This window comes from Podarcis cretensis (assembly GCF_951804945.1).
Source record: "Podarcis cretensis genome assembly, chromosome: 2".
Lineage (NCBI taxonomy): Eukaryota > Metazoa > Chordata > Lepidosauria > Squamata > Lacertidae > Podarcis > Podarcis cretensis.
Window position 1 is genome coordinate 57088665 of NC_137171.1, and position 12492 is coordinate 57101156.

General features: G+C 41.0%; 1 protein-coding gene and 1 long non-coding RNA gene across 18 annotated transcripts in view; one reads left to right on the forward strand and one right to left on the reverse strand.

The window, feature by feature from the left end:
• Positions 1–9181, forward strand: part of ACSL6 (acyl-CoA synthetase long chain family member 6) — a 77445-nt gene extending 68264 nt beyond the window's left edge. For all 12 annotated transcript variants that reach the window (XM_079968106.1, XM_079968114.1, XM_079968113.1 and 9 more), the window contains 5 exons: positions 1682–1798; positions 2750–2893; positions 3671–3772; positions 6138–6209; positions 8341–9181. In XM_079968106.1, coding sequence (XP_079824232.1) covers positions 1682–1798; positions 2750–2893; positions 3671–3772; positions 6138–6209; positions 8341–8481 — 576 coding nt within the window. In that variant the 3' untranslated portion in view covers positions 8482–9181. The remainder of the gene's footprint in view (positions 1–1681; positions 1799–2749; positions 2894–3670; positions 3773–6137; positions 6210–8340) is intronic.
• LOC307211509 lies at positions 7–8710 on the reverse strand. Of its 6 annotated transcripts, XR_013836488.1 has the most exons (4): positions 8580–8679; positions 6495–6587; positions 1649–1717; positions 7–290 (listed from the first exon to the last, which is right to left on the reverse strand). It is a non-coding gene; the product is annotated as an uncharacterized lncRNA (long non-coding RNA). The 6 variants fall into 6 exon arrangements; XR_013836483.1 differs by lacking the exon at positions 6495–6587 and having other exon boundaries at positions 7–274; positions 8580–8710; XR_013836484.1 differs by lacking the exon at positions 6495–6587 and having other exon boundaries at positions 8580–8710.
• Positions 9182–12492: the final 3311 nt, after the last annotated feature.

The window sequence follows — 12492 nt, forward strand, 5'->3', positions numbered from 1 at the left end:
GTAACATGCACTCTTCCTGAACTCTTCGCGGTCTCACTTGTAGTTTAAAAAAGCCAATGAACCACTTTCCAGAGACAAGATCTGTCACTCCTTTACAGGAGATAGGAGGGTGCAAAGATACATATATTTCTCAAGGACATGACCAACAAGCTCAGGTGCAGGAGGAGTTTGCTCTGGTCTTCAGGAAGGCAAGCGAGCAAGTTGGGCATTGGCTCTCATTCTTTCATTTCAGTACTGATGATCCAAACTTCATGCAGGGTAATGGCAAGAATTCCTGGAACTGACAGGAGCTGGGAAGGGACAAGGTTCATGACATAACTTCTTAGAAGCCTAGTTTAGGATGAGCAGCTAAAGGAAAACAGGCACAATGAAATATACACATCATCCTTGGAGTGAGATGGTGGCAGTGGAGTAGACATTCATCTTGTCCTGCTGGCCAGGATTAGTATTGTGGTGAGGCTGCTTTCTGATTGCTGTGAGTAGGACTATTATTGTGGATTTGCCTTGAAGGAATGCAGGAGCACAGTTTGGTTTTGAACAGAAAACGGTTCATCATTAAAAGATGGTTTCTTGGTTCTCTCTGGAATAATTTGAATTGGGGGGGGGCAAAGAAGAGTGGCACCTGAAAGTCCAACAAATAAGTTATAGCATTAACTTTCATAGTCTAAGGGCATAAGTTATTGTGGACTATGAAAGCTTATGCCATGAGGCATTTCTTAAGTCTTCTACAAGACTCTTTCTGCTGCAACAGTCTGATATGGCAACACACATTTCACACCCAGCTGAGGATGGTGTAAGCAAAATGTGTGCATTTGAGAAAGAAACAGAAGAGCAACTGGAGTTTTGGAGACAGAGAAAGCTTGGAGCTGTAAGCTAACAGCAGCTGAGGAGGAAGAAAGCTGTGTTTCTCTGGCAATCTGGTGTGGGAACAATGGACTGGCTTTGTTGCATGTTAAGCTGTCTGCCTCCACCTATGCTTGACTTGCATATATTTATTTAATACATAATTTTGTTTTGCAAACTGCAGTACAATAAACAACAACAACAAAACAAAAAGTTGGAAATTTCTCATGCATCATTGTTACAGGATATAATGGGGGGGGGATAAGAATTAAAAAATAATAATTAAAACAACTATCTGATATAGCCTCTCCAAAATACAGCCCAGGTAGTTGGATAAATTTGTAAATAAACCCAAATATTACAAAACATCCTAAGTTGCAAACGACACTTCTATCCTGCCTGTTGTGCATCTAACAGTATGTTGTGTTGGCTCAGGCTGGTCTTTGCTCAGATGGAACAGAAAACCTTCACTTAGGAAGCATTACACATGTTCCAATCTACTCATTGTTGGCACAGAGTCCTCATAGGCAAACAGCTGTGCTTCTAGAACTCACAGGTCCAGCTTCCTGAAAGTCTCCCACCCTGTATCACTGGTGCCAACTGTGTATTTGTGTGGTTGTCCCTCCCCTCCCCAGAAAAGGGTTATGCCAGTATTCAGTGGCATGTGATTATAAAATAAGAGTTCTTGTGTGGCTCAATCTAACCCATAGGCTGAGGTTCTTGAAGACTTTTTGCCTATATATTCATCATTTAGTGAAGTTATAGCAATTGGCCTAAGTCTCTCTTTTTAAAAAAAGATGTCTACCTTGCAGTGTACCAGCAGATCTCTCTCTTGCAGATTTGTGTGAAAGGTCCAAACGTTTTCAAGGGCTACCTGAAAGATAGAGAGAAAACCACGGAAGCTTTAGACAAGGATGGATGGCTTCATACTGGAGATGTCGGGAAGTGGTTGCACGTATGTACTGAAATGCTACCTTTGCATACTAAGATTGCAGGTTTACAAGCCCCTCTGACCAAAAGAATAAGTGAATTAGACATTGATGTGTATGTCAGATCATGAGTATAGTGGTGGAAAAAAATTACTACTGTGTGATGTGAGTATATGCCAGACCTACATCAGGGTTCAGCTCCAACATCGGTTCCCTTCAGATTCCAACCTGCCCCTGGCCTTATTTTATGGGTTTATGGGCTACCTCATAGCAATGTCACATCTTACTGGTGGATAAGGCATTGCTCCATGGTCACAGGGTATCCCCTTAAAGGGAGCCTGGGGGAGGTACTTCTTGTTCTGATACCTAGCTTGGGAGCTAATGGGCTATAGCACCCCAAATGGTGATTTTGGGGTTTGCCCAGATATGATACTTATTGTGATATGTATCTGTCCCTGTGGGGTGACCCATAACCTTGATCAACCCTGCCAATCATCCACCAGCAGTTATGCTGGTTGAGTTCAGGATACCTACCCAATGCCTACCCCAAGACCTGCTGACACCAATAGTTGTAGCCTGTTTAAATCCCAACACTGCTGTTCTTTGTGTTGTTGTGATTGTTATACCTAACCCCCTCCCCGCCCGTGGCTCTACTATGCCTGGGCCTGCCACTTTCTGTTAGGTTTCATAGATATTTGACCTTAGCTTCTTTGGCCAGTCTGAGAAATTTGAAATCTGTTTGAATTCTGCTGCTCAGAAGGGACCCAGTAAACTGGAGCTGAGTTGCAGGCAAGGCGATCTCACTTTTCCCTAGCTCTACGTGATTACTCTATGCTGCTGCATAAGCGTGTCCCCACTTGCAGACTTCCCTTCGGCATCTGATTGACCCCTATGGGAGATAGGATGCTGGACTGAATTGGCCTTAGGCCTGAACCAGCAGACTCTTCTTACGTTCCTATGTTATTTTTTACTCACAGAATGGTACACTTAAAATAATTGATCGAAAAAAGCATATATTTAAACTGGCTCAGGGAGAATACATTGCACCAGAGAAAATTGAGAATATCTACATTCGCAGCGAGCCTGTTGCCCAGATATATGTGCATGGAGATAGTTTACAGGTAACGCTATTCATTTTCTAAACATTCCTTGAAATTTGGTCATGCCTTTTATACCATTTTGTATTGTTTCCTGGGTTGGGGAGGGGGTTGCATTTAGGAACAGGCAAGGTGTCATATTTATTCTATTTAATAATGTTCAAAATGAACACAAGATATTGGTGTCTGTTACCTGCTGAGCAGGTAAGTTCAGCGGCTAGATACATAGTTTAATGAGAGGAGCACAGCATTCACTCACTGATGTCCCAGGCACAAGGCATTCTGGGACACGTAGCAAACTTTCTGGCACAGTGGTCATTGATTGACCTGCATACACTATAAAGTCTGTATAGATCAATAGGGAAACAACTGCAGAGTCAAGCAACACACCCACATTCAGATTTTGTAACATTTGGGGCCAGCCTCCTGATGGAACTGGAAGAGCTAAAGGACTATGGAGGAGAACCTTACTGCAGAACTATTTACTGTATATGGAAGCCATTATCAAAAGTTAAGAGAACAGAGCTCTGTTCTGAACCTCCACTGCTGAGAAAACACACACACACACACACAGAGAGAGAGAGAGAGAGAGAGAGAGAGAGAGAGAGAGAGAGCGCTCTGACTCTTGTGATAAGCAGAAGCTGCTGTATCATTGATTAAGGAATGGGGTCAAAGGGCAAAGAACTTGACAAGCACTCTTATTTAGGAAGCACAGATAAGAGAGCACAGCAAAATTCAAGGGATTAAGATGGGTTTGCTGTGTCACAAATACAGTCCCCAATTTTATCTGTATCGTTGCAGGCCTTCCTGGTGGGGATTGTTGTACCTGATGCTGAAATCATGCCAGCCTGGGCCAAGAAAAGAGGCTTTGATGGAATTTTTGCAGAGCTCTGTAAAAATGCGGTAAATTGCTTATGTACATGTTCCTGTGCATTATTAACATGCAATTCAGTGCCAATTTGGGCTGTGTGTGTGTGTGTGTGTGTGTGTGTACAGACAAACATAGATTATAATTATAATTGGTAGATCAGAATTTGCCAGTGCACTGAAAGAGCCTTATGGCGAATGATGCAATATGATAAGCTGAAAGGCCAACTTCAATGTTACATTAAAAGCAGCCTTCCATATCCTGTTGCCCCCAAGATGTTTTGGACTCCCAACTCCCAGCAGCTCTAGCCAGCATGGCCAATGGTCAGGGATGATGGGAACTGTAATCCAGAATATCAGGAGAGCACCAGGATGGGAATGGCTGAATTAAAACAATTCAGCTAATGTGCTTGGATCTGACACTGACTTTTTCTTTAGAAAAAAAAGCAGCTATAGGGGGCTCTGATCTGGATCAGATCCAAAGCACAGAAGGAGGGAGCTTAACTATGCCCTGTTTTCCTGCTAATAATAATGCCCCCAAATAACATATTTACTGCTTTGGATAGTTTTCAGGCAAAAAGGGAAAAGGGGTTTTAATCCTGGTCAGGATCCCCCACAGCTTCTTTTCATAAAGAAAGGCACAGCCAAGTCCAAAGCACAGTAGTTAAAACTGCTTTTAACATAATGTGTAATTCTGGCTCTAAGTAGCTAGGTGATTACTGTGTTAAGAGACTGGGGCATCAGTTAGAAAGATTCCATTAGATAAGCAAAGCTCTGTCCTGTAACAGGAGCTAGTATAACATATTGGGTTTTTTCCACTTTCTTTATCAGTACTGTTCCATTGCTACAAGATGACATCTATTTTTTTGCACAGTGAGATATGCTTTTGTTTCATTTTGTTTTGGGGGGGCTTGGAATGTCTGAGCCAGCACCAAATCATGTGATTTCTCTGCTGTTGCCTAGACAAGATAAAGATTGCAGTAGTGTTCCAGAAAGAAGACAGCAAAGCTACTAAAGAGCAGGTTTTATTTCTTCTGTGGGTGTTCCAGGACATTTACCTTTGGTGGAAGCCATAAGTGAAGGACCATAGCTCAGTGGTGGACATATGTACTGCCTGCAAAAAAGGGTCAAGATTCTCAACACTGCCTGGATGTTCCAGGGATTGAAAGACCCCATGTCTGAAACCGTGCAGAACTGCTATGAGTCAGTGTATGCTATCCTGAACTAGATAGACAAATAGCCCAACTCATAAAGCAGTTCCTACGCTCCTATGTATTTGAATAATTAATTAATTCTCCACTCCTGTGTGACAAAGCCAGGTGGGCTACTACCACTTGAGTAAGGGGATGTAGAGCAGCTAGGAGTCAGCAGTAGCAAAAGTAAATCCTGGCAACATTCTTGGGATGTTCAAGAAATAAGGCTGTAATCCTATTCCTGCTTACCTGGCAGTAAATTCCATTGAACTCAGTAGGATTTACTTCTGAGTAGATGCCTACGCTATAATCTAGGGACTTGGTTATTAGAACACTAAGGAAGTAGACTGTAAGCACTTTCTCTTTAGATTGCCAGCTGATCAGGGCTGGGACCTGGCCTCTGTGCAAAATGCAATTCATATTGACAGCATTAGATAAATAACATTGAAAAGGGCATCTGTGTAAGGTGTAGGGAATGTTTTCCATGGAATGCAATGGAATATACTATTTTGGAACTGGCATTATAAGATACAGTTTCAATCACTGAACTCCTTTGTACTTTAATTTTAAATGCAAAGAGGAAAGTGAGAGCTCAGAGCTCTAAGAACAAGTTCCAAGACAACATGCTAGAATAAGAATTTAAGTCTTTGTCCTGCAAAATGTGTTCATGCTTGGGAAATTTAAATCAAGGAGGTATTTCAGACACTTCTACATGAAGACTACAGGACCAGAATTCCTTAGGGATGGGCAGTGTTTTTCAAGCTGAGGGCCACATAACCTTCTGAACAATCTTGCAAGGGCCACTTGCCAGTAGTGACCAAAAAGGGTGGAGCAACAAATGTAAATTTTACCTTTTGTACAATAGGCTATTTTGTACGAACACTCAAGCACCTGCCTCTATCCTCCCCATATCAGAGTTCAAAGACACGTTCCAGGTGGGCGTATTTGGAGTGCAAAGCTTGGCATGTGAAGGGTGTGACCTGAGGAGAGTTCCAAGGGCCAGACAAAGAGGTCGGGGGGGGGGCACAATTCATCCCTCTGCCTGATATTTCCCATCCTTGTCCTACACAGTATAATCACATTTCACCCTCTGCTTCTTTGAAAAGTTAATTGTCAACAGAGAGCCAAATAAATAATTATTTAAATATTGGAACATGTATTTGAACAGGACTTCCTGGCTGTAAATGTTCTCATATGTTCTTACTTAGGAGCTCAAAAAAGCAATAATGGAAGATATGGTGCAGTTAGGGAAAGAGAGTGGACTTCATTCGTTTGAACAGGTAAATACTAAATACTGATGATAGCTTTTGATTACTAGATGCAGATGAGCTTCTTCTTTGTGATTGAATAGCAGGGATTTTATAAAAGCCCCTATGCCTCACTTATGCTTTGTGGTTCAGTACTCAAATGTGTATTTTTCTATGAAATAAAACTATCCTTGTCTGTTTATGAATGCATGAAAGGTAATGTTAAAGAAGGTCTCTCTATGATAGATAACATGATAAAATATTTGAAACACCATTCCATTCAAGCTGAGAGCAGTACTGGAAAGTCAGCTTAATTACCATTCTTGTAGCTGACCTGGAAAATACAGCTGTTCTGTTTGTCCCCCATCCATGGACTAATCTCCTCCTGACGTAGGTATTTTTGCAGCAGACCTACAAACCTCCAATAAGGGAAGTTCAAAAATGGACATAATGTACTCTCCTCTCTCTCTCTCTCTCTCTCTCTCTCTCACACACACACACACACACACATCATTTAAGAAGTGTGATCTAAAATAAGGTCATGTTGTGATTCTATTATTTTTAAAAACACAAATGTAACAGCTGTAACATTCGTATAATGACATAAATTCCTAAGCATGTGCATTAGATTTGGCAACAGCATAATAAATGCACTTGCAGTGTCATAATGCATGCACTAAACAAGACTAGAGACTGTAGAAACTAATTCCACATAAAGCTTTCCTGCTTTTTCAAAAACTGGTCTATAAAAAAATGTTGAGAACTGACTGTCTCTTAAAATTGCTTTTTCTCCCATGCTGTAAACCTCCCTGTGATGAAATATACTAATCTATCAATTCATCTAATATAATCCTTGGGGGTATGGGGGGCACATATGCCTCTGTTCTCTGCAGCATTTCAGCACTGTATAATGAGGTGGGTGGGGGGAGCCCTCCTAAATGAATTCTTAAAATCCCAAGCAGGAAACATGGGTACAAAGAAGATATTAAGGGCAAAGCCTTTTCCTCTATAGTCACTGCCTGTTGTTGGGTAATGATTTTGGGTGTTCCTAGCTCAGGGACGAAACAAAAAATCAAAAATATGCAAGTTGCATTGTACCCAGTACCTCTTATAATGAGCTCCTGACACTTAAATGAACAAATGCACATTTAAACATCATAGTTTCCTATGAGGTCTATATTCAGGATTAACACATGATTTAACACTGCTTTCTGCAACATAGAAGATGGATGGCTAATGTGTTACTCTTTAATCGTAAAAATGCAAATAAAACATAAATGATCCTTAAGTTGCTTCCAGAATTCATGCTTAGCACCAACACATTTTTCACAACAGCAGCAAAGATTTTGCCAACATGAAACTTTGAAGTGTGCACTGCAGTTCATTTTCAGTGCTAAAGGTAGTCAAGTGTTTTAATAGTTAAAATTTAATTTCCCCTAGTGCCAGTTATTTCTGCAGAAGGTGGAGAGAACTCAGCATGTCCTCATTGTGTCTCAATCCTAGAATCGAGCCTTTTAAGATTGTGTTTGATGCAGAAATTTTTAAAAGTCTGTTGATAAAATATACATTGTGTCTGCCATTAAATGCCAAGTGATAACAATAACAGCCAAATTTAGAATTTCTGTTCCAATGTCTCTGGGAGATATATACCAAAGCAACAGGCACAGAACCTCATCCATGCAGAAAGCTACCTCATTCTCAAATAAGCATGCGCAGGATTGCACACTAAATTTGTTCACCTTTCAATAACAAGCCAAGCAAATAAAAAGCAACAAAACTCCCAAATATCTAAATAGTCTGGGTTGTATTAAGGAGTCAGATAAACGAAAATACAGTGTGACTGCTTACTATAATTTATGCTGTAAAAGTCACATGCTTTGCCCTATTGGGAAGGGGGGGGGGCTTTTGTTCAAAAAGCCAGTGTATTGGGCAAAGCTAGGGACATTATTGATGAACTGCTGCAACTAAAGGGCTGAATTTAAAAGTAGGCAGGTGTTAGCACTGGGCTATTACATCCTACATAGGAGTGGGTGTGCAGAATAATACTTGGCAGAGTGACCAATGTGATATGTCTGGAACACAGCTATCAAATCAGCAGTTTCCTTTTATTCAACGTTACAGTATATTTTTATAAACATGTTGACTTGTTTTCCCCCCCTCATAGGTTAAAGCTGTTTACATCTACCCCGAAATGTTCTCTGTACAAAATGGTTTGTTGACACCTACGTTAAAAGCTAGGAGACCAGAGCTGAGAGAATTTTTCAAGAAACAGATAGAAGAGCTTTATTCAAGCATCTCCATCTGACACCAGGGGAAAGTTCTTCAGAATAATGGACTCTTTAGCAACATTAGGATAATACTGAAACGTGAAAAGGGCGCAGTTGAAACGAATAAGCATCTGACCTTCCACGCGAGCCTTCTGTTGTCCGAAGACACCATCACTGAGTAATTCTTTTACCATCTAGTTCTAGTTCCTCTTGTTGTAATGGATGCTCTTGAAGATTGCTTAAAAACATACTGGACAACCGTTAAGCTATTTTCAATCCCACTCCTTCTGAAAGCCTTTTACAGACACCTTTGTTATTAATACCTGCAAAAACATAAACAAAGATCCCTTAGCAAACAGGAAAGAAAAGCAGACTGGACCTGCCCATTTTGTATGACACTCCTCTAAGCTCCTGGATGATTCAATAATGTGATAGGGTTTCCAGATGTCTCTCTGTATGGGTACCATTAAGAACTCTTTAGAAGCAAGCAGTTCCCAGGTTGCACATCATGCACACACCTTCCTTAGCATGGTACGGCACCTTCCTTCGTGTGGTGTAGCTTCACTCTTGGCTGCTACTGCGTGCATATGTGGCCAAGAACTCCTCACTGCAACTGAGCTCTTAAAAGTACCAGGGTCCCACTCAGCGAGATATCTGACAAAGACTAGTGGTCTACCTCAATGTTCTTGGATGCTCAAAGCCAGAAATAAATCTGTTACCCTGATGTAGAACTTAAAACTGGAATTGTTTAATCGTTCTTTAAGTGGTAGCACTTATGCTTTCCCTGCAAGACATAAACTGAATTCACCTTGTACGAGCCTTTCACAAAAAGAACAGATGGGAGGAAGAGTTTGGATTTCATATGTATCGAAGTAGGAAGAGCTTTGGATTTCATGCCTACTTAATACAGTGTAGTGGCACATGCTGGGTGAATGCTAACCTGTAATTGCCAGAACCATCAGAAATGTTACAGGCCCTGGAATTTTTTGTATTTCTTGTGTCTTGGATGTTTCTGAAATTAGCAAGGGATCTCTGTGGGCTGCTCCTTTTAAAGAACTGACTGCCTTGTGTTGTGGCAGCTACCTGACAGCAACTTGCAAAACAGAAGGATAGTTGGTATAAATATGCTGCATAATTTTGCAGCTTCCACTCCCCACCACCCCAGTGGATTCCAAATAGAATAGGATTTTGAGTGAGAGCTTTCCCTTTGCAGCACTTTATAGCAGTGCACTTCAGGAGAACTTAGCTGGCTTTAAATAATTTAAAGAGGATGCAGAGACTTAACAAACAGCTGTTTGGCCACATCATCTGACTTTAAAGCAGCTTCTCCTAGCTTCTTCTTCCACCAGGCTTGCATCTACTCCAAGTCCCCACCTCTTATTCTCATGCATTCCGACAGCAGGCACTTCTGAGCAAATAGCAGTAAAGGCTTCACTCCCTTGACAATGGCCTTGAGAGGGATTCACTTGACTGAATAATAAAAATAAATGTAGAAAAAGAGCCTGTTCCCATATTTTTTTAGGCCAACACCTTAGAAATTTGCCTAAATAAATATTCCATGTTTCAGTGGAGAAACTAACGCTTGCTCTGGAGAACCTGCACAAGCCTTCTTATGAGGCCCAGGAATTGCAAGTAGATCAGGGATGGGAAATCTGTGGGCAAGCCAGGTGGTGCTGGACACCCAATGCCCCATCTGCCAGCACATCCAGTAGTCAGAGCTGATAGGACCTGCTGAAGTTCCCTCTCAATCTTATGCAACTACTAAAGGTGCAGGGGCCATGTCCCCTTCTGCATCTGACTACCTTAAATATAGTTTTCTGCTCTGAAGTAGTCATTTGATTCAAGGGTTGGGGAACCTGCAGCTGGGCTAAAACTCCATTCACACCAGACAGTTGACCATGCTGGGTGAGGCTGATGGGACTCAGGAGTTCAACACCGTCTGGAGGGCCACAGGTTCCCTAGCCCTGGAATAGTTAGTACTAGTACCTGCATACAGGAGGACACAAGAAGATCTCTGCTGGATCAAACCTAAACCCAGTCTACTCCACCATTCTGTTTCTACAGTGGCCTGCCAGGTGTTCATGGGAATCCTGCAACATGAGTGTAGCAGCACCATTCCTACTTGTATTCCTAACACTGGCGGTAGGTCATAGCTATCAATACTAGTAGCCATTGATAGCTTTACCCTCCATAAATTTGTCTCTCTTTTAAAGCCATCCAAGCTGGTGGCCATCAATATCTTGCGGTAGTGAATTCCACAATTTAACTATGCACAAAAGTAGTATTTCCTGAAACTTCCAACATTCAACTTCATCAAAGAAAAGCTTTTCTATATATACTTTCTGTACATCATGCATAATTGCATACACCTCTGTTATGGATGCATGTTTGCCTTTTCCCCAAACTAGAAAGTCCTAAATATTGAGATCTTTCCTTATAAGGGAGTGTATTGTTTTGGTTGGCCCTTCCTGCACAACTATTCCTCAGTGGTGGCAGTGGCAGGGTTAGGTGAATGTCTGAGTTCAAATGCCATAGCTATGTGAACACAGCCACAGAACCAAATCCAGTGCTAACAGATTATATGGCTTTCTTGAAACAGTCTCCCCAGACGTAGTTCAGATTTTCTAAAGTTCTCAACACACAGCACCTTGCATGGAGAAAGAAGCTTGTGACCATATTAATACAGGAGCTGCTTCTGATGTAGATCAGCATGAGTGGAAAAGCTGAAAGGTGGTGAATAGGATGGCAAGGTTCAAAAGAAGGCTTTCTGTATACAAGAGGGAATTTTAGCATCTGTAGTCTGCATGACACCTGCTGAATTTCCCCATATATATCACTATTCAAGGATCAGTAACTTGTCTTTTTTGCACCTGGAGCTCCCTAATGAGCCACAATGCTCACATTGATTGATATAAGGAAAGATCAACTTAGTTGTTACTCTTTCCATGAGGAAACCTAGGAGGTTTTAGGACATCTGAACCACCCATGAGACATCAAGAAGTCTTGGGCTTGTTTGAGCTGAAGTAGACCTACTATCTCCATATCATCTTACCAATAACTATGGTGTTAAATGATTTATCCACATGGAGCTGCTAAATCAGTCAAGTTGAAGGGTGACCAAAGTGAACTTAAGATTGCAAGATTTTATTTTTTTTTAGTTAGAGAGACAGCGAATTAATGAGCAAGTGTTTATGCTGAGCCTGGTTAATTAATGTCTGTTCTGAACAAACTGTTAAGATTTCAAAAGTGACTGCATTTTTGAAGTAGTACTTCCAGTACAAAAAGTACTTCTTTTGTAGTTTTCAAATGCCTGTTCTGATTTCTTGATAGCCCAGCTACAAAGGTTTCACTTTATGCTTAAACTTATCTGATTATCCAGGTTCATTTTGTAGTTCTATCAGTGCAAAAGCAGAATTAAAGCCAGTAATTTAGGCTTCACTGCCTGGGCATAAGTCTCACCGAACTCAATGGGACTAACTTCTAGTAGCTATGTATAGACTGCACTGTTAGATCCACACTTGAATACTAGGCTGCAATTTTACAGCAGATAATGACACCACGTACTTTTCATATTCTTTGGAGGAGGAAGGTACACAAGTTTGTTGTGTGTGTTCTTTTCATTTAGGTTAAGGCATTGCTTGGGAATGATTTTCTAAATGCTTACTTCCCTGAGCTATAAACACTGGAGAAAACTGGCCCACAGATTAAAAGCAGGTCTATATGAAATTGAGGATTTGTAGTTGGCACTGGCTCTAAAATTCTCTCATGGCCCCAATTTACAATCTACAAAGGTTACTTAGATATTTATTGAACTTTTACTTGAAGCAGTACATAGGAACATATTGGGCAGGATCCAGCCAAAGCCCCTTGGGTATGATCCAGCCACATTTCATTCTCTTTGATTTCAGTTAGACAAGCATTTTATTAAATCTTAGATATTTTCTAGTGAAACCAAGAGTTCTTAAAATGGTTAACACTGGTTGGCTCTAGCATATTTTCTTAAAGAAAAAAAGTCAATTGTGCATTTCCCTTCATTGAGGAATTGCAAT